General features: G+C 53.7%; 2 protein-coding genes across 5 annotated transcripts in view; both read left to right on the top strand.

Annotated features, from left to right (window-relative positions):
* Tex264 (testis expressed 264, ER-phagy receptor) overlaps positions 1-7,214 on the top strand; it is a 29,188-nt gene extending 21,974 nt beyond the window's left edge. For all 4 annotated transcript variants that reach the window (XM_051140765.1, XM_051140766.1, XM_051140764.1 and 1 more), the window contains 2 exons: positions 3,417-3,585; positions 6,655-7,214. In XM_051140765.1, the coding sequence (XP_050996722.1) occupies positions 3,417-3,585; positions 6,655-6,935 (450 nt within the window). In that variant the 3' untranslated portion in view covers positions 6,936-7,214. The remainder of the gene's footprint in view (positions 1-3,416; positions 3,586-6,654) is intronic.
* Positions 7,215-11,305: 4,091 nt separating this feature from the next.
* Positions 11,306-21,182, top strand: Grm2 (glutamate metabotropic receptor 2). The gene is made up of 5 exons (XM_051140769.1): positions 11,306-12,113; positions 14,719-15,556; positions 17,667-18,742; positions 20,219-20,399; positions 20,633-21,182. The coding sequence occupies exons 1-5, from the start codon at positions 11,664-11,666 to the stop codon at positions 20,704-20,706; spliced, it is 2,619 nt and encodes an 872-aa protein (XP_050996726.1). The 5' UTR covers positions 11,306-11,663; the 3' UTR covers positions 20,707-21,182.
* The last annotated feature ends 304 nt before the right edge of the window (positions 21,183-21,486 follow it).

The following is a 21,486-nucleotide window of genomic DNA, read 5'->3' as shown; positions in this document are numbered from 1 at the left end:
ACCTTGAGAGAAAACCAGCCCAGCCCCTTGTGGAGCCCTGGGTAATGTAGGCATATACTTACTCTTGCCCAAGAGGACTTAGCCTGAGGCGATGCATAAGTTCACAAGGTGGCTGAGGTGACCCTAAAGATGGTAGCCTTGTGTAATGTTGTGAGGTGAAGTTTTGGGTAGGTAGTCTGTGTTAGGGGAGGGCAGAGTGAGAGTGAGGGGTACCCTAATGACTCAAGTCTCCCTTTCTTATTTCTGTTTCTGGAGGGAAAGCCTGGAGGTGTGTTTAAAGGACTAGCACTCCTGGATCCAGGTTCTGTCAGTTCCTGTGAAAACCTTGGCATGGTTGGCTGATGGACTCTCCCGTTTAGTGGAGTAGGGTGGGGTGTGTGTGTGCGTGCGTGCGTGCGTGCTCGCTCGCTCTAGGGTGAGAGTTTTTCAGATGACCAATAGCCTCATGGCCAAGAGGGATGATTGCTTCTGCCTCTTTCTAGCTTCTTGGCCTGTGGTACTCCAGGCTGACCGGGGCTTCAGGCCCATCCAGGCTCCCTTTCCCAGCAATACCAGATTGTTGTGGCATTGAGCTGGTGTCCTTGGCCATTGGCAGTCTGCTCTCCAAGGGCTCCCTGGGGCTAGTCAAGGGAGAAGCAGCTGGCCTCACTTTCCTCCAATGATTTTCCAATATCTCCTGGCTCATCGACATGCTGTTTGGGCAGCAACTCCTGCTGTACAGTGAAGACCTAGGAGCAAGCCCATGGCCATCTTCTCTTCCCTGGAGGTTGCACCTGGCCGACAGGGCAAAGGCTTATTCTCTCTGCCTGATCACTCAGGGACAGGGAGTATGCTGGTTCTGCACCCTTGCTCTTTAGTCCTAGTTCCCGTTAGGCTCATTCCTGTTTGGTGAGCAGAGCATGGAGGGGAGCGTGGTCTCCTAGAAGGACTGCAAGGACAGCTATAGGGGTAAAGTAGTTTTAAGTGTTTGCCACCTTCTTGCCCCTTCTCTTCTCCCCCTGAGTCTGAGTTTTGACAGGACCGAATATGTGTTACCGTGATTTGGAGTTGAGCAGGCAATGGGATTTTAATTAGCTTCATGCTTCCCTCCAGGAGAGAGGGCCAGGACTGTTAGGTAGCAAGGGGTGGGCCACTGCTGGATTCAGGCCTGAAGCAGGCCGGGCCAGTTAGTGCTCTGCTCCCTGTGTAGGAGGCTGTGAAGAGGTAGGGGTGGGCAGAGAACTGAAGCTGGGCCACAGTTTGCTCTCCATCCTCTGTCTCCCCCTTCCCTCTGTTCTCCCGATGGCTTTGAGATGAAGGCGATGGCAAGGATGGAGGATGCAGTTTCCATGGTAACAGGCTGTCCACAGCCAGGCAACTTCAGAGCTGGGCTCTCCGGAGGAGGCAGATGCGCAGAGCAGCCACAGAGCTGCCTGCCAATGAGGGGGCTGGCAGAACAGGTGGCACAGGGTGGCTGCCTGGTGCTGCCCACCCTGATGCCCAGCCTAGAAGAGAGGGTGGAAAGAGCACTACCCCTTCTTCCTTATTACTGTCAGACTGCTGCAGAAGGAAAGTTGGAGGTAGGATGAGTTTGGTAAGGCTCAGGGCCGGGGTCTGAGCCTCCTTGTCTTTGGAGTCTCTGGATGGACACAAACTTTGCTGTTGGACTTGAGATGGCCACTAGTCATTCTGATCCTGTCAGTTGAACCTCTCAAATGCTCAGAGTTTGATGTTGGTGAGGGTCATGCTCTGACTGTACTTAGGAGCCCCTTCATTCTTTCTAACTACTTGGGAAGGATCTGGACCTTCTTCCGGGAGCCCTCATGGCTCTAGCACTCTGGTGTAGTCTGTTGAATGGAGCCCAGGTTTGCCAGGCCTCAGTCATCAGGTGCTGGCTTTGACTGTGTGATCTGTCCCTCCCCTGACAGTCGTCGTCCTCAGGCTTCTCCTGGGAACTGAGGCTTTAGTGAGCATGTTTAGAAACAAAGGCCACCATCAAAAACAAAACAAAAGGCTAAAAGGTATATATAGAAATGACATGAGACTGGATGTGGAGGAGGCCTGGAGAGCAACCAGATTGGCATGAAAGAATAGAGTCAAAACTAGTAAAAATAAGGACTGTATTTCACAGATCTTAGAAACATCAGGGTTAGGGTGTTGTCCTCTGTGTTTAGGTGCATCGATACTCAAGAGGAAAGCCTTTGCCTGGATTTTTGTGGAGATTGAATCTGAGCTGCTGCCAACCTAGGCTGGGCCACCTACCTCCGTCTGGCCTCCTGGATATACTGTCTCTCTAGCTGGCACTGAGGGTCTTAGCTAGGACCTCCTTTCAGACTTCTTATCCGTTCATTTTCCCATCCATGGGCTCTTTTTAATTGGAGGATGTTCCTCAACCTTCGGGTTGGCCAGGCACGCAGACAAGTGGAGTCCTGGAGTGGCTTCTCCAAACCAGGCAATAAGTCTCTCATTACTGTTAAGTGGAAGGCTCATTTTAGAGCTCACGGTGAGAGCCTGGCAGGTGCTATAAATAGCCATGTTGTGAAGGTTGGCGGGTGAACAGTGACAGGGCAGGGGCCTCACAGTTGTCTTGGTGGGTAATTGCGCCCCATCACAGGAGAGGGAGGGCAGATTCTGGATCGAGAGGCGCTTGCTCCCTGTTCTTAGGGTAGCTCCGGCATGTGTCTGCTGCTTTGATGCACTAGGGGGTAAGAAATAGGCAAAGGGGAGCAGAATGCCTGTCAGAACTTGGGCCCTAGAAGCTGGAACTTTAGCCTATTAGGTAATGTCCAGTGTCACCTCATGTCCTACCTTCCCTCCAGCTCAGATTCTGCTTTTTCCTTCTTTGGCAGAAACCCTGGGCTCAGGTGTAAGGAAGTTCAGGAGCCATATTTGATAGTTCCAGAATTTGACATAGACTTAGCCATGGGAATTGGGTAAAAGCAGTTTGTCTATGCATATGTAGGCAGGGGCTGGAGGCCTCAGCTTCAGGGCCACTGACCTCATCTGATATCTTTGTGTCCGTCAGCATTGTCCAGGGGAGAGAAGGGGTCAGGCCAGAAAGTTCTAGGATGAAAAGTCATACCTTTGCTTAACTGCCTAAGGCCATAGTTTATGGGTTCTTGCCCTGTGCTCTGTGAGACCAGTTATTCAGTCGCCCCCCCCCCCCAACACACACACACAAGATTAGCAGGGCCAGGCTTCTGGGATGGTTTAGCGTCTGACTTAGAATGCTAATCTGAGGATTCTTGGTCATGAGCCCACTGCTCCTGGAGTGTAGGGCCCCGCCCTTGGAGGGCTCCTCACTTGTCCCCTTCAGTAGGGGGTTGAAACTTGGAAGAGATTGTGATGGAATAGGCAGTGGACACTTCCCAGGTTTCCCATGGGACAAGTTGGTTGGGACCCTATAGTGCTTATATCACATTTTACAACACTGGCAGGAGCGGAAGCTGTGTGCTCACCCTCGGCTGGAGATCTACCAGCAAGACCAGATCCATTTCATGTGCCCACTAGCACGGCAAGGAGATTTCTACGTGCCAGAGGTGAAGGAGACAGAGCGGAAATGCCGGGAGCTTGTGGAGGCCAATGACACCCAAATGGATGGCACAGGTACCAAAGGTGGAAGAAAAAGAGTGGGGCCCCACCTGGAGTCCCTCTTCTGCATCTCTCAGGGCACAGTTAAGGCAGCTCCTCGTTCAGAGCTGTCAGTGTAGGTAGTCTCTACTTGGCAAAGGAAGAAAGGTGATACCTTATGGCAGGACCCACATGTAGGATTGCATGTTCCCAGACATGTATATCCAATAGATGTGGATCCACACCCATTTTCCAGGTAACAAGACCTTGTCTGAATTCCCTTCAAATGTAGTAGGAATACTTACCATCCTGGGCATCTGGTTGGAAGGCTTCTGGGTGGGGGCTCATCAGGAAGTGAGACTCACCTAGGGCTGAAGGTAAGGAAGGAAGCAGGGCGTTCTCCTATCTCCAGCATAGGACTCCTTCTGGAGCCCTTGCCCTCAGAGCTAGCCCATGCTGGTGGCTATTTGCCTGTTTCCACCACCTTGCCATGATCTTGTGTGACACCCATGGGCAAGGAACCCTGCTGGTAACATGCCAGGTAATTCTAGGGGCCCCAACTCTTGACTGTTCTGTCACGTGACTCAGAAAGTCTATGGGAAGTACAGGACTGTGGGGGAAAGGCACTGTCTGTTTCCTTTACTTCTCTGGGAGTCTTTCTGCCCATCCAATCTTCAGCAGCCAAGGTCACTCTAGAGGGACATGTGTTGGCAGGGGCTGATGCGGGAAGGGTACTAGGAAGCAGTCTCCTCTCCCTTGGGGCTTGTGTCCAACACAGTTAACTTCATCTGCCACTTAATTACCTCCATGGGGTACTGCTCCCTTCTGCCTGGTAGTGCCCGGCAGATACTCTTCGTGCCCCTACTGTGGGCACTGGACATGGCACAAGGTCAGCAAAACCAGGCAGCCCCCAGAGTCGAAAGGAGTACGTCGACCTTCCTACAACCTTCCTCTGCTTCCTGCCTCTTTGGCCCACCCACCTAGTTCCCTTCCCTCCCAAACACTGCCTGCCAGGAGTGTTAAAGGACGGCTTGGCACTCACTACATACAGCTGGCTGCAGCCACAGCTCCCACACCCCTGAGGTCCTTGGCCTGTCCTCCCCACCATCCTGCCCGCCTACTCCTTACTGTGGGTGCTGTGGGATCTGCCCACTTCTGACAGATGCTGTCCTGACTCCCAGGGCATCCATTCTCCAGGTGCATGCCACTTACACAGCAGTGCATGGTGGGTGCTTGGCCACCCAAGGCTTGGCCTGTCCCTCCTCGCCTCCCTGCTGGGGCCCTGACTTGGACTGGGAGGTGAAAGGGGGTGATTAGCTGCCTTGTGCCTGTTATTACATTGATGTATTATTTAGCTCCACAGAAGCGATGAATATTTGATCTCCTTGCATTGGCTGTTGGCAGAGGAAGAAGGAGGGGCTGGGTAAAGGTGGTAGCTTCACATCCCCTCCACCCAGCAGCCCTAGGGATTTAGGTGCTCTTTACCTTGCTGGGGTCCTCTTTCTAGGGACCTCCTTCTGTAGGGCTGTAGGGACATCACTCCACTGCCTGGAAGAGCTCCTTTGTAAATAGTGTCCATCTGTTTCTAGCAGCCGTCTCCATCTGATGCTCTGAACCTGGGCTGCAGGACGTACCCCTGGGCTTTGTCCTCTGATCACTTTAACCCAGGAGTGGGAAGGGAAGGGTCTTGGGTGAGCCATTAGGTGAGTAGACAGGACTTGACAGTAATGGGGTCAGGGAGAAATTATCCCTCTCCTTTGTGCCTTTCAGACCTGCAGCCCTTGGGACACTGTGAATGAGTGCGGAACTAAGGTCCTGCCCCTGGGTCAGTGGGATGACTCATAACCCACTGCTCTTCTGGTGTGCTTCTACTGTGGGAGCCATACCAGAGGCCCCAGCAAGGGAGAGCCAGGGCCAGCAAGCCTAGGGCTTTATCTTTAGGGCTTATCTCACCTTTGCTAGTAGGGCCCAGAAGGCAGAATGGATTAGTGGAGCCGACCCTCGTATTGCTTCACCCGTAGCGTCCTGCGCCCCAGCTGAGGCTCAAGGGACAGCTATAGGCCAGTGCAGATACCAAGAGTCCCCAAACTGCTCCTGGCTCAGGACCTTATTAACCATGGAGACAGGAGCTGGGGAAGCCAGCCCACCCTCACCTTCCATGATGTTTAACGGCTTTGACAGCTGTCAGTCTTTACTTGTTCTTCAGATGACATGTTGGCTATCCCCTGTCTGGAGTCCTGCACGTGGTGGGCCTGCTCTTAGTTCTCCTTCCACCTGCCACCTGCGTTTAGTGCCTCTGGCCTGTAGAGATGGGCCAAGGGGTGGCTCCTGCACAGGCCGTACGGAGGACCACTTATAAGGTAGACTAGGGGTAGTGGGGGCAGACTAGAGAGCACCAGCGGCTGGAGTGAGGACTTGGTGGGTAGGGGCTCCACTGGGTTGACTCAGGCACATGAGAAAATCCTAGAAGTGTTTGATCCGTCCTAGCGCTCCTTCCTTTCAACTGGTTGAGTGGTTCTCGGGATTTCTTCATCCTCTTGCTTCAGCTCCTCCTTTGTGTGGGGATCCAGGAGGCAGCTGGCGTCCTGCATACCACGGCCCCTTGAGGCTTTGTGGGGGCATGGTCTGCAGAATGGTTCTCTTGGCCCTTTCTTCAGCCCTCCGGCCTCCTGGGCAGTGTTCTGTAGCTGTCCCTGGACAAACCACTCGAAGCCTGAGAATGAATGGTATTTGGGTCTCCTTTGTTCTACCCTTAGCTCCTCACCCTGGGGCTGAGTGGCCCTTAATGGATGTGGAGGTAGGGGTCAGTGGCTTTGTGAAAGTGCAGGGACAGGAGCTAATTTAGGGTAAGGAGAGAAGTGCTTAGCCAGCTGCTCCTCTCTCCTGCGCTCTCTGCCACCCTGAAAATTCCCTTGGCTCTATCAGTGCAGCCCCAGCCAGGGCAGAGGGCAGAGGGCAGGGGGCGGCTGGAATGGGCCTCTTGAGCCAGGCTGGCTCTATTATTCATGAGGATGTGCATGCTCAGTTCCTTGTCCTGGCCCTGAAGAAGGTACAGTTGTAATACGTGGTAGTTGGCTAACCAGTGCTCCCTTCTCCTGGCCACAGGAGCGGACACAAGTGATACAAGTTCTGTAAGCCTGGAGGCTCGCCCTGGCAGCCGGGAGACTTCAGCCACCACACTTTCTCCTGGGGCAAGCAACCGTGGCTGGGATGATGGTGATAACCGCAGCGAGCACAGCTACAGTGAATCGGGTGCCAGCGGCTCATCCTTTGAGGAGCTGGACCTGGAGGGCGAGGGACCCTTGGGGGAACCCCGGCTGAGCCCTGAAGCCAAGCCTCTGGGGCCTACTCGGGAGCTCAGCACCCCTGAGAGGGGTGAGGAGTAACCACAAGCCCTCAGCCCGCTGTGGTGCATTTGCTAAGGAACTGAGCAAACTCTCCAGCCCTCTTTTTCCTTAACCTGCCTAGCTTGGGTTGGGAGTACCAGGAGCCTGAGTTCTCCATCCCAAGCCTAAACCTCCTCACTGTCCTTCTGGCTCCCAGGGCCGAAGGAGCCAGAGACTGTTATCCTCACCAGCCTCATGGGCTGCTGACTTTTTGCAGACTCATATTGGAGCCTCCAGAACCCAGAATAACAGAATAAAGTGAATTACTTTCTTGTTTCACCTGGATCCAAGTTGTGCATTTGTTTGTTGTATCTTGGGGAGTCTCTGGATAGACTGGGGATGGGCAGCAGCTCCCAAACCTGAAAAGGACATGGCTGAACACTCTGACCAGAGGGATGTGGAGACTCTTCGTTCCCCACTTCATCACAGCAACTGAGAGTCGCTCCTGCCGTGCAGCAGCCCCAGGGGCTCTCCTTGCTGCTGGATAGCGGAGCAAGGATTGCCCTCCAGGTCTCAGGAGTAGAGAACTCACAGCAAGACAAATGCCTCTGTGTCTGTAGCTTAAGTGTGCCTGTGCTCATGCTGGGACCTCCCCAGCAGGTGAAGACATCCCTGCTAGGCCTGCCAGTGCCTTTGTTCCCTGGGCAGGTGTGTGCACGGAGACCATGGGTGAAGCCGTGTCCATGTGAGCTTCAGGATGTGACTGGTTGGGCTTGGCTGCGTATGTATGTGGATGGCTGTTGGGGTATTTGCATATGATGCTGTTATTTGTTTATGTGATTGCATTTACAGGGATATGTGAAGCTAGCTACATGGAAGCATTTATGTGAGTTTTGTATACAGACAACAGGTGTGGCTGTGTGTCTCTGTGTGTATGGTGTGTGCTTATGTGTAAAGTGTTTTACTGTGTCTCCATGTATAAAGCTATGGGTGTAGCTGTGTGTCTGTGATTACAGCAGTGTTGGGGTGGGCATGCTTGTGTGGCTGTGTGTCCAAGCCCATGTATCCACTGGCATGGCTATGTGGCCAAGTCCATGTGTGCAGTTGTATGTTTATGTGTATGTAAACAGGTTTTTGGGTGTTCACATGCATAGTTATGGATATATATATATGTAGCTGTGTACATGTGTACAGCTATGCCTGTTTGGTGAAGTATTCCCTTGTGTGTCCAGCCAGGAGTAGTGGCTGCATAGCTGAGTGTACTGCACCTGTGCTGTAGTGGGATATAGTACAGCTTGCTTCCTGCAGACCATGTGACCGGCCTCTTGTGCTGCTTCTGTGGACATCAACATCTGTGTACAAAATCCTGTATTTTTGGTGAGGCAGCCTTGGCAAGTGGGCTGGAAGTATGGCTGGGATCTCTGTGCAGTTTCTCACCTCAGCACCTCCTGCTGTCAACCCCTCTGCTCCAAAAGCCTGGCCCATCACTCACTCACCCCAGGGAGCAGTCGCTCTGAGCCAGCCACAGGGTAAGAGCAGCCGGTGGCAGAGCCTGATCTGGAGGACAATGTGTCTGTCTCCCCCAGCCTTGTCTGACAGCTCCGAACCCTCATCCTGCTGCCACCTTGTCTCCCATTAGCAGTTGGGCTTGTCTGTTTGGGCTTTTTTGATGTGTCTGTTTTGTTTAAAAGCTGTGGTCTTTACAGAGCAATGGGGCATCCTGTTTCTGTGTCCAGGGAAAAGGCCTATTTTTGTCATCGCCCTCCCCCAAATGCCACATGCCCATGTAGGAGGTACCCAAGGGGTCTGGGCATGGCATGGCATGCACATATCTGAGATGACCTTGCTTCCATTGACACCTGTGGAACACCGGTCAGTGCTCGGGCCTTGGGGTGGGGATGCTATGCCCTAGGGGCTTGTTAGGGTGTAGGAATGCTGGGGTTGAAGGACCAGATCTGAGCACGGACCTCCCCACATCCTTCAGCACAGTCTGGCACTACAGAGCGTATCCACCACCCCCTGCCCAGGGCTGTCCTTCCCCATCCTGCTGTGGGAGGGAAGAGTCAAGAGCATCTTCTCAGAGCTGTCCTCCCTCTGCTCAGGCTCCTACTCAGGCTCCGGCTCCCAAGCCCTCCCACGCAGCAGCCGATTCCTCGAGCCTTTCCTCAGCCACCTTCCCTTCCTTCTAACTCCCCACTCGCTGCCCTTCTAACCCCTAACCCCCGCCCCCCCGGCTCAGCAGGTCCTTTGCCCTGAAGCCCCTCTAACCCCATGGCCTGATACCTCTAACATAGAAGCCCTTTGCTCAGAGGAGTGGAGATTTATGGGGGAGGGGCAGTAGCTTTAAAGGTCATCTGCGGGAAGGAAGGGGAGGCCCCATCCTCTGACCTCCTCCTCCTAATCTTTTCTCCCTAGTGACTCAGGCCTTAGCTCTCACATGGGGCCTGTCTACTGTGTAGACTGAGCTGCAGTCACTAGGTGGAGAGAATAGATGGGAAAACAGAGGCAGACTTGGGGCAACAAGCCAAGCACTCCACCTTTCTAGGTATCTCTTTACCTAGTGTTTGCTCTCAACCGCAAGGTCCACCTTTTACTCTGTGGCATATATGAACCCATAACACTATGCTCATTCTGCGAGCTCAGTGACCTTCCCAGGCCAGTGCCTCACACCCTGTTCCAGTCTGACTGAGGGGCAGAGGGGCCTGAGAGGCAGCTGCTCCAGCACTGAGTGGGAGCGCCTGGGGATTCAGCACCACACGGTGGACAGCTCCAGGCCCTGCGGACCTGTCAAGAGTGGAATCTGCGTGAGGCTGCTGGAGGCACTGTGCTTAGGAACCCCGGAGAGGTCCGGCAAAGCGGGAGGTGCAGGCCGAATTGGGGCGGGGGTGGGGTGGGGTGGGGTGGGGTGGGGGTTGGACCAGGAGTCCTGAGGAACGGAGGAGGGGCTGGGGGCGGGCCGGGGCCGGGGGCGGGGCAGGCCGCTATTGAAAGCGGCAGGGCGGGCGTGCGGAGAGCGCCAGAGCCAGCGAGAGAGCCAGCAAGCGGGAACCCGGAGCCCCGCGCCAGAGCTGGGCGCGCCAGGTAGGGTTAGCCTGTGGTGCCGCGGCCACCGCCAACCTTTTTAGCCCTGACCCCACCATCCCGGGGGCCCCCGCGGGTCCTTGAGTTCTGGAGCACCCGGGCCGAGGCGTCCAGACAGCGCTTTCTGGGAGCTCCGGGAAGCGGGAAGACCATCCTGGGCACCCCACCTTTCTTCCCAAGAGAACGCACGCCCTGCATCGCGCTTTCCAGTTCCTCCTGCTCCAGCGTCCTCCGGTCCTTCTTTCTGTCTGTGCCTCTGTCTTTGTTTCAGCCTCTCAGGCTCGCTTGCCCTCTCGTCAGATTTCTGTGGTTCTGCCCCCTCCGCTGCTGGACTCCCTGGTTCTGCCCAGCTTCCCTGCCTCAGCTTCCATTAGGGCCTCCCCTGGGTTTCTGCCCCATCTGTGTTAGTCTTCACCTCTGATTCTCTCTCCTGTTTGGCTGGCTGAGCTGCTTCTTTGGGGTCCTCCTGCCCTGGCACCAGCAGGAGACTAGTCCTGTGAGAAGCCTTAGTCTCTGTGGCCAGGACAGGGGGGGTCCTTGAACTAGTTGCTGTCCTCTTTAGCTGTAGTTTCCTTCCCAATCCTGAGGAAAGATGCCTCCCTCTCCCAGTCTGCATGATCTCAGGAGCCTGCCTGGGTAGGGTTGATGTAAGTAAGGTGGGTGATTAGGTACAGATGGTACGGTGCAGGGTAAAGAGGATGGGAGGGGACCTCTAAGGTCGGTCAAAGGCTGAGAAAGGGAAGGCTGGAAACGACCTCCCGGGCTTGGAGTGAGTGAAGAGAAACAGACACTAAGTCTCCAGCAGCTTCCTACATAAAGCTAAGGCGTCCACAACTCAGCTCCGTTCAGAGGTCTCACCAGATTAGTTGTCCCCATCTGTGACACACATATATATCCTGTATCTATTTACTCTGCTGACTGACGACCTTTAATTATATGGTACCTTCTCTGGGGCCAGTTCCTCCACCTTGCTGTCTCACTGGGATGAGGGTCTTCATTCCTTTCTCAACCAGGAGACTTTGGGGGCTGTCCCTTTAAAAAAAAGAAACCAGAGTCTAGGACCCTGGGTGTGTTCACCTGGGTTTTAGTTTCTCTTGGGCTGGAAACTATTCCATAGAGATGCTTTCTCCCTGTGGTGGGCCTTCCAATGCCCCCCACTCTGGAAATCCAAGGCCAGACCCCTGAGTGTGTCACTGCCTTGGCCTCAGCTACTACAGTATTGATCTCCTGGGTGGGTTTGTGTAGGCCCTTTGGTTTGTGTGGGATTTGGCAATGGCTGGATCTCCTCCCGCTCTCTGCCTGGGCCCCCACTCCCATCCTCCCTGCCCTCTGCTGAGTTTGGTAGGGGCACAGAACCTATCTCTAGCCAAGATTAGGGCAAAGCTGAGAGACAAACCTATGGGGATAGCCCAGGAGCTTCTCAGCCGAGTTAGTGACATCACCTGCCTCATGACTCCTGAGTACCTGGGAAGGGGCTGCGGGAAGAAACAGAGCCAGAGGGGAAGCTGGAAATAAAAGGGGGCGGGTGTTCTCTGGTTCCACTCTTCCCTGTGTCTGTCTCTCTATCTCTCTGCAGGAGCTGGCCCCTTCTCTCTTCCTGTCTGTCCTTTTCCTGGCCCCTGTTTCCTTCTCTCTTTGCCTTTGCTGCTTCTGTCCTCATCCCTTGAAGACCCTGGTCTGCTGGACCTAACCATCCCTTTTGGGGCCATGGGATCACTGCTTGGGTTTCTCGCACTGCTGCTGCTGTGGGGTGCTGTGGCTGAGGGCCCGGCCAAGAAGGTTCTGACCCTGGAGGGGGACCTGGTGCTGGGTGGGCTGTTTCCAGTGCACCAGAAGGGAGGCCCAGCAGAGGAGTGTGGTCCTGTTAATGAGCACCGTGGCATACAGCGCCTAGAGGCCATGCTTTTTGCGCTGGACCGCATCAACCGTGACCCCCACCTGCTGCCTGGTGTGCGCTTGGGTGCACACATCCTGGACAGCTGCTCCAAGGATACGCATGCCCTCGAGCAGGCTCTGGACTTCGTGCGTGCCTCACTCAGTCGTGGTGCTGATGGCTCACGCCACATCTGTCCTGACGGCTCCTATGCCACCCATAGCGATGCTCCCACAGCCATCACTGGTGTCATTGGTGGCTCCTACAGTGATGTCTCCATCCAGGTATGTGGAAGCCACTCCAATGGGTATTAGGAAGGGAGGCTGGAAAGGGGGAACCAGCATTCCCGATGAGTAGGGACTTCCTGGATGGGTGCAGTGGAAGGGGCATCTTTCTTTCAGTAGTTTCTGCTAAAAGGGCAAGAAAGTCTCCCTCCTGGCCATATAAAAGGGCTGGTTGTTAAAGAACATGAGAGTCTTCTCAGGGGAAAGGAGAGAAAACAGAACCATCCTGTTTTACACACACACACACACACACACACACACACACACACACACCTGATATTAAATGTCCCCCAAAGCTTATGAAGCAGCCTCTGAAATCAGCCTTCAGGAATGAATTCTGGCTCCCCATTGTACAAACTGCACGACTATGGGCAGGTTCTTTCTTTCTTTCTTTCTTTCTTTTTTTTCCCTACGTCCCAGCTTCCTCTTTATAAAACAGGATTATTAACACTTTCTACTTTTAGGTTTCATAGTAGAAATTTAATGAGATGATGAGCATGTATCACGGAGCCTGGCAGGTTATAAGGGCATAGTCAATGTGAGCTGCTGTCAGTGTTACCCCATGTCAGAGACAAGGAAACAGCTCCAGAGTGAAGCAGCTCATAAATCAAAGTGGGTAGCAAAGAATACGAAGTCAGGGCTCTCAACCTAGCCTGTCAGATCATTTCTGTCTGGATTTGACAGAAAAGACAGATGGAAGCCAGGGGCAGCCAAAGGAACAAAGTGGGGGAACCCAGGAGGGAAAGAAGTTGGGTGAGAGTGTAGATGGGGAGGGTACCCCGCGATCTTCAGGTAATGCAGAATCTGAGGGAGGGAGAAGGCTAGGGGCACCACCACCACCACCGCTTGTTCTTCCACAAGGGGTCAGCAGAGGGTGCCCTGCTAGGCTCCAGCTGTGGATCGGGCTGACTTCCCTGTGTGTTGTCTGGACTGCACCCTGGGCTCACATGGCTGCTTTGGCCTAGGTGGGATCTTCTCCCTTCCTGACTGGGTCCCCTCTCACCCATGCCCTCTCCTGTCTGTGTCTAGTATAGGTGCAGAGAGCAGAACTTGGGGGAGAGGGGAGGTAGGAGCGGCGGGGGTGGGGGGGGGGGGGGGGGGGAGTTCTTGGTGAGGGCCTCAAGTCTCCTTAGGAGATTGGCAGAGGTCATTGCCACCCAAGTGGGACTTAGACCACTAACCTGGGATGATGCTTTAGGGGAGATGAAACCAAATCAGGAGCCACGGGATGCAGGTGGAAGCCAAATTATCTGTCTTGCCACTGGAGGTGGTTAGGTGGCTGCTTGGGTAGGCGTGGCTACGCCGGGATCTGTATCTGTAGCCCTGGCTTTGACAAGGATGTATGGGTAGCCTCCTATGTCTGTCTTCAGGAGAATCTAGGATGCTTTACCAGCAACCCCCTCTCACACAGTTTTCTACAGGCCCCATGCTTGTCTCTGGAAGAACAGTCACTTTGCCATCCCAAGCCACCTCCTTCTTTAGTGGGGCCAACCTTCAGAGTCTGGCGGGGTTTTTTTTTTGTTTTGGTTTGGTTTGGTTTTTGGTTTTTTTGTTTTTTTCTCCTGGCTCTCGTTCCATCCCCTCTATCTCGCACATATCCCTGTCAGCTCCCACATGCTAGACGCTGGAGCCTTCACATGGATCATTTTCAACTGCTCAGCACCTTGTGATTCCAGCACGAGGACCCAAGGCTCAGGGTGATTTCTGTTAGAGGGGCACAGAGGAAGAAAATGTGCAAGAGAATAGATAGTTTGTGAGACCATGAGAGAACTATATCCCAAGTACAGGGTCTTAGGCATCTCCTGTAGGACCTGCACTTTTATTTACCCACCATCCTCCAACCTCTCGGATGAACCCCATTCTCATAGCCATAGGGACCAAGGGCTAAGAAATGGGGTGTTAGGCAGTCAATAGTAGAGCGAGGAGCCTGGTTCATTTCAGGCTGAGGCAACCAGCGGAGACCAACTTGGGCTTCCAGGGCCATGGGACCCGTGCATCTAGGCCTTTCTTCCTGGGGTGACATTCCGCCAACCTCCCATGAAAATTAGCACTAAAGAAGAGCCACCTGCACCCAACAGAGAGAGAGATTGGCACCTTTTGTTTTTGCTTTTGTTTGAGACAGGGTTTCTCTGTGTAGCCTTGGCTGTCCTGGACTCACGTGGTAGACTCACAGCGATCCCCCTGCCTCTACCTCTGCCTCCTCGAGTGCTTCATTACCGGCCTGTGCCACCACACCTGGCTGAGATTGGCATCTCTGAGTATCCCACATGCTTTCTTATGCTTCTCTAAGCTGGTGCAGCCACGTGCCAATCTCTCTGCGCTCCAGGCCTTCCTTGGTTCCCCTGCCTTGTATCTGGTTCAGGTGCAGCTCATCCCCACCGGGCCCCCCCCCCCCCCCCCCCCCACTCAAGACATAAGGGAGGAAAGACCCTCTATCCCCAGGCAGAAGACACATCAAGTTCAAATTCAAGGTCTTTAGACAGGGACCCTCAGAACTGACCTGTGGGTACTAGGTCCCCAGGTTCCATAGGTATGGGGGAATGCGCCTGACACTAGTGCTTGCTTCCCCTGGTCTCTGACCTTTACGCTCCCTACCTTTGCCCAGGTGGCCAATCTCCTGCGGCTGTTCCAGATCCCACAGATCAGCTATGCCTCCACCAGTGCCAAGCTGAGTGACAAGTCCCGCTATGATTACTTCGCTCGCACTGTGCCCCCAGACTTCTTCCAGGCCAAGGCCATGGCTGAGATCCTCCGCTTTTTCAACTGGACATACGTGTCTACGGTGGCATCCGAGGGCGACTATGGTGAAACAGGCATTGAGGCCTTTGAGCTGGAGGCTCGGGCACGCAACATCTGCGTGGCCACTTCGGAGAAGGTGGGCCGTGCCATGAGCCGTACAGCCTTCGAGGGTGTGGTGCGAGCCCTGCTGCAGAAGCCCAGTGCCCGTGTCGCTGTGCTCTTCACCCGGTCCGAGGATGCCCGAGAGCTGCTTGCAGCCACCCAGCGCCTCAACGCCAGCTTCACCTGGGTGGCCAGTGACGGCTGGGGGGCCCTGGAGAGCGTGGTGGCAGGCAGTGAAGGGGCTGCCGAGGGGGCCATCACCATTGAGCTGGCCTCCTACCCCATCAGTGACTTTGCCTCCTACTTCCAGAGCTTGGATCCCTGGAACAACAGCCGGAACCCTTGGTTCCGTGAGTTCTGGGAGGAGAGGTTTCACTGCAGCTTCCGGCAACGGGACTGTGCGGCCCACTCTCTGCGGGCCGTGCCCTTTGAACAGGAGTCTAAGATCATGTTTGTGGTCAACGCAGTGTATGCCATGGCCCACGCTCTGCATAACATGCACCGTGCCCTCTGCCCCAACACCACCCGCCTCTGTGACGCCATGAGGCCTGTCAACGGGCGCCGCCTCTACAAAGACTTCGTGCTCAATGTCAAGTTTGATGGTAATGGTGCTGGCCTTCAGGTTTTATTACGTGGCTAAGAAAACGGGATGTAATGCAAGGACAGTCAGGGACTATGTCGGTCAGGACAGAAGGACCACAACCAGAGGACCGCAGGTGGCGAGAGAGCTGAGGTTCCAATTTCTGCTCTTCCAGAAAGGGGAATCTGGACTGGTCCTGCCTCCAGGATCCCTGGCTACCGCTTGGACATTAACCTCTCATTTTTGGCTCTTATCTGGCCAGGGGAATCCAAGCAATTCTCAGGCAGAGTGAGAGTCACAGTCAGGGTAGGTTGAGGGTGAGCCACAGGGAAGACTCCCCTATGGTTTAGGGGAAACTTCTATTTATTAAGCTTGAGGGGGCTTTTAACCTGTTTAGGTTATACTATATTGCCTAGGCTTGTAGCCCAGGATACAATTCTCATGGCAGTTCTCCTGCCTCAGCCTCCCGAGTGCTGCAACAACAGGTGTGCACTGCCACACTTGTCCTCATCTTCAGAGTAGCCCAAGTGCTCTCAAAGCAAAATTTAAAGTACCCACTTTAAGAAGAACAAGAGCCTTGGAACCGCCATGCCTGGCTTCAGGAAGACTCTTTGGGGGTGCCGTGGGGGAAGCTGCCAGTCCTGACCGAGCGTAGAGTCAGTCACAGGCAGGGAAAGTTTGTCCTCAGCATCCTGGTGGTGGGGAGGGTATGTCTAGGACCTTTGTGGGTACCAAAGTGTGAGGAGGGTGTTGATTCCTTATCTAAAATGGCATAGAACTTCCAAGTAACCTTCACTCATCTTCCTGTGGGTTAAATGATCATTCATGTCCCAAGAATCCAACTTGGCTCATTAGGCTTGATAGCAAGTGCCCAAGCCCTCTCACCAGCCCATAACTGAATGATTAAAATAAATTTTTTTTTTTTTTTTTTTTTTTTTTTTTTTTTTTTTGCTAAGTGTAGCTAAGTGCTAAGTATAATCCCAGAATGAGGGGGCTTATGCAAGAGGATGACTGTGAACTCAGAGCTAACCTGGGCTACAGAGTGAGACGCTTTCAAAAGGGAAATATACATATTTTTTTCTCTGGTGTGGGGTTAGCTAGCTCTTTAGCTGTAGAACCTGTGTTGAATGTAGTACCACTAAGATTGGCCCCAGAGCCATGCCTGGATCAGGCACGGTGTTAAAGCTAAAGTCTGGGGTCTCATGGACTTGACGTTGGAGAAAAGCCATTTGTAGCTTGCTGGGCTTGGTTGGGTAGAGTTAGATTTGTGAGAACTCAGAGTCTAAGTAGAAGGAATAGGGGCCAGGCAGACAGAGATTGGAATCTAGGCAGCATTTGCTCCCTCACCTTCAGCACCTGGCTGGAATCCCAATTTCTCACTGGGTCTGGGGTGGCTGTAGTCCTGGCTCCTGAGCCTGGCTAGATGACAGGAAGTCAAGGGATAGAGAGTGGCAGTGGCCATCCTGCGGAAGGCTCTGGTTCAAGTGGACCAGTTAGGACTGACCTGTGCTGGGGTGGGTATAGTGAACTGTTATGGCCGGCTTTGAATTTGGGATCTCTGTTAAGGTTTTGAGAGAGAGCTATGTTGTATGTTGTGATAAAGTTCAAGGTTGAAGACTAAGGCCTAAGATTGCAAGTCATAACGGGATTGGTACAAGCACAGTTGGGGCTTAGGGCAGGAGAGACTGAGGTTTGATGTTGGAGTCTACAGTCATAGTTTCTTTTAGAAAAGTAGCTGGGGTTGAAATAAAATGGGTTTTGGGCCTGGAGAGATGGCTCGGAGGTTAAGAGCACTGGCTGCTCTTCCAAAGGTCCTGAGTTCAATTCCCAGCAACCACATGGTGGTTCACAACCATCTATAATGAGATCTGGTGCCCTCTTCTGACATACAGATGTACATGTAGATAGAGCACTCATACACATAAAATAAATAAATAAATCGTTTTTAATTTTTATTTTTTTATAATAAATAAATCTTTAAAAATAAAATAAAATAAAAATAAAATGGGCTTCAGTGTTGGAGCGAAGTAGCCTGTGCTCTGGGATTCGGGTTCCCTCTAAGCGTGAAGGTTGGGGTCACATCAGAGTAACTCACCAGTCTAACCTTCTCTTCCTCCTCTCCTCCATCCCAGCCCCTTTCCGCCCAGCAGAGACACACAACGAGGTCCGCTTTGACCGCTTTGGTGACGGCATTGGCCGTTACAACATCTTTACCTATCTGCGGGCAGGCAGTGGGCGCTATCGCTACCAGAAGGTAGGCTACTGGGCAGAAGGTCTGACCCTGGACACTAGCCTCATCCCGTGGGCCTCCCCGTTAGCTGGTCCTCTTCCTGCCTCTCGCTGTAGTGAGCCCTGCCTTCAGAATGAGGTGAAGAGCGTGCAGCCGGGTGAGGTCTGCTGCTGGCTCTGCATCCCCTGTCAGCCCTATGAGTACCGGCTAGATGAGTTCACCTGTGCTGACTGTGGTCTGGGCTACTGGCCTAATGCCACTCTGACTGGCTGCTTTGAGCTGCCCCAGGAGTACATCCACTGGGGTGATGCCTGGGCAGTGGGACCCGTCACCATTGCCTGCTTAGGTGCCCTCGCCACCCTCTTTGTGTTGGGTGTCTTTGTGAGACATAATGCCACACCTGTGGTGAAGGCCTCTGGTCGGGAGCTTTGCTACATTCTGCTGGGAGGTGTCCTCCTCTGCTATTGTATGACTTTCATCTTCATTGCCAAGCCTTCCACGGCCGTGTGTACCTTACGGCGCCTCGGGTTAGGCACCGCCTTCTCCGTCTGCTATTCAGCCCTCCTCACCAAGACCAATCGCATTGCTCGCATCTTTGGCGGGGCCCGGGAGGGTGCCCAGCGGCCACGCTTCATCAGTCCTGCCTCACAGGTGGCCATCTGCCTGGCACTTATCTCAGGCCAGCTGCTCATCGTGGCCGCCTGGCTGGTGGTGGAGGCACCGGGCATAGGCAAGGAAACGGCCCCCGAACGGCGGGAAGTAGTGACGTTGCGCTGTAACCACCGGGACGCCAGCATGCTCGGCTCACTGGCCTACAACGTGCTCCTCATCGCTCTCTGCACGCTCTACGCCTTCAAGACCCGGAAGTGCCCGGAGAACTTCAATGAAGCCAAATTCATCGGCTTCACCATGTACACAACCTGCATCATCTGGCTGGCGTTCCTTCCCATCTTCTACGTCACCTCCAGTGATTATCGGGTGAGCATCTTTTACAAAAGTAAGAGGGGGTAGGACACTGGACCCACGCTTGCCTCCTTTCTCAATTCATCTACTGCTAAGTCTAAAGCTCCAAGACATCAAATGGACCCCCCCCCCCCATGAAAGGTTTAAGGGAGAAAGAAAGTGTGGAGAAATGTCCAGGGAGGTGGGAACTTGAGAGGGGGTGGGGAGGGCCGCGGAGGGTGTCAGGGGACTGATGCCATCCCCTAACCTGGGAGAAGTCGGAGTTGCAGAGATACATTCCAGAGTATGGAGGGTGTACGTTGTTACTCTAGTGGAGGGGTCGTTTGGAGACGGAGGACAGGATGGTCGATGAGTGAAGAGCAGCAAGGGGAGGGGAGGAGGGCTGAGGAAAAACCACAGTAGGTGACAACTGTGCTCCAGTTGGTGGCTTTCAAGCATAAGGTTCCACCTGGCACTGAGAGTCTCAAGGGGGTGTCCTCAGCTCCGACAGGCAACAGCTTCTTCAGATGAGGTAGCGGGAAGGTCTCTCTGAGGAGGCGGCAGGGTGAGCTGAGCTCCGAAGAAGAGGATCATCTTGGTTGGTCCTCATGACTCAAATGCCCAAGCTCTCCAGCTTAAGTGATGACGTAGAGTTAACCCCATACTCCAGTCACTCAGCCAGGGAGTCCAGGGCAGGGTCTAAACTGATGGCTGATGAAAGGAACCGGAAAACTGTCCAAAGCCCCACTGTGGGTCCTTTCCCAAAGACAGAGGTGCGGTAGTGAACTGCTGGGGGCGGGGGGTGGGGGTGGAAATTGCTGGGCTTGGCTGCTCAGCAAGCACCTGCTGGGCCACCTGCTTGGGTAGTGGAGGCCAAGGCTGGGGAGGCAATCAGCTCTGACTCAGCCTTCATTTGCACACAATTTGCATTTGCATGCCAATCATAGGCAGCTAAAGACTCACCAGAGATACACAGTGGTCATCCATGCATGCAGGCACCTGGGTATAAACACACATGCCGGCATACTTGAAGATGCATACACAACCCCTTAGGCATCTACAAGTGTGTGCGCACACATCCTGGAGCACCTAGAACATGCACACATCTTGCCCACACATACATCCACACCCACTCACAAATACTTGCACACACTCCTCTCTGCAGACTCACTCCCGCACAACGCACCCACGCTGATATGCATGCATCTACACAGATGTACTCCGTACCCGCACCCCTTGCGTGCATACACCTGCATGCATACGAGCACCCTTTCGTGTTCACAGCCCAGCCTGGATTCTGGTGTGTCTCAGAAAATGATTAACCAGGACTGCCGCTGGGATTGTGGGTGTCTTTCTCTGAGGCTTGCCCAAAGGACTCTTCAGTGGATACTTAACCACCTTTCCCTGCCTCGGCTTAGGCAGCGGTCAGAGACTGCCACTCCGACCCCCTACCCCAGGCATTTGGAATATCCTCTGTGACCTGGGCATGCTCTGTTCACTCTCCTCTCACAGGTGCAGACCACTACCATGTGCGTGTCAGTCAGCCTCAGTGGCTCTGTGGTGCTCGGCTGCCTCTTTGCACCCAAGCTGCACATCATCCTTTTCCAGCCACAGAAGAACGTGGTGAGCCACCGGACACCTACCAGCCGCTTTGGCAGTGCTGCCCCCAGGGCTAGCGCCAACCTTGGTCAAGGTTAGCATCTTACACCCTCCTTTGCCCGGGGGAGGGTGGGGTCCCCTCTCCTACCCAGCTCCTAGGCATGAAATCCACTCCCCAGGATGCTGAGAGTCCTTATCCAGGAACAGGATACTCTCAAGATGACACTGGACAAAGAGAGAGGCATGGGCAGATGGTCCCCTATAGAGGACCCTACTTCTCTTGCAGCTTCTTGGGGTCAGTCCCAACCTCTGGCTACTTCTCCCTAGGGTCTGGATCCCAGTTTGTTCCCACTGTTTGCAACGGCCGTGAGGTGGTAGACTCGACAACATCGTCGCTTTGAAGATTCCCCACACTCCTGCCCTGACATGGCTGCTCCCGAACCCAGTGTAGACACTCTTCCACCATGGCCAGGAGGAAGTTGGCTGGAGCAGTGCAATAACGCCCACCCCATGCCTGCCCCCAGAGTCACTTCCCCACCTACTGGATTCCCCAGCCCTTTAGGTCAGAAGCCAGAGTCCTTAGCTGGGGAGCCTCTGCAATGGCCACTAACTGTCCTTGTAGCTATGCCTCCTTATTCGCCAGGCCTGGGACTCAGAAGGGAGAGAGTCGTGTCTACTGTACTCTAGAGCAATGTGGCTGAGGACAGCAGACCCAACCCCATGCAAAGGTGCTTCCAGTGCAGCCCTTGGCCCAGGCCTTTTTAATTTTTTTATAAGTTACTCTGGGATAGAGTGGATGGTTACTATGGGGATCGTCCCCTCCCATCCCTACCCAGTAGTTTTGTCCTGTGGTTTATTTTGTATTATCTGTAAATAAAGTGTCTTTATTTAAACATTTTTTTTAAAAAAATTTTTTATAGACAGGTTCTCATGTATACTAAGCTGGCCTCAAACTTGCTGTGTAGCCAAGGATGACTTTTAAACTTCTGACCTGCCTGCCTCCACCTCCGAAGGCCTGGGATAGGTGTGCGTCACTCTGCTTGGTTCTTTTTGTTTGTTTTTTGGTTTTGTTTTGTTTTGTTTTGTTTTGTTTGAGACAGGGTTTCTCTGTGTAGCCTTGGCTGTCCTACAATCGCTTTGTAGACCAGGCTGGCCTCGAACTCACAGCGATCCACCTGCCT

This window comes from Acomys russatus, chromosome 32 (genome assembly GCF_903995435.1).
Source record: "Acomys russatus chromosome 32, mAcoRus1.1, whole genome shotgun sequence".
Taxonomy (NCBI): domain Eukaryota; kingdom Metazoa; phylum Chordata; class Mammalia; order Rodentia; family Muridae; genus Acomys; species Acomys russatus.
The sequence above is the reverse complement of the archived record's forward strand: the minus strand, read 5'-3'. Positions and strand labels throughout refer to the sequence as shown.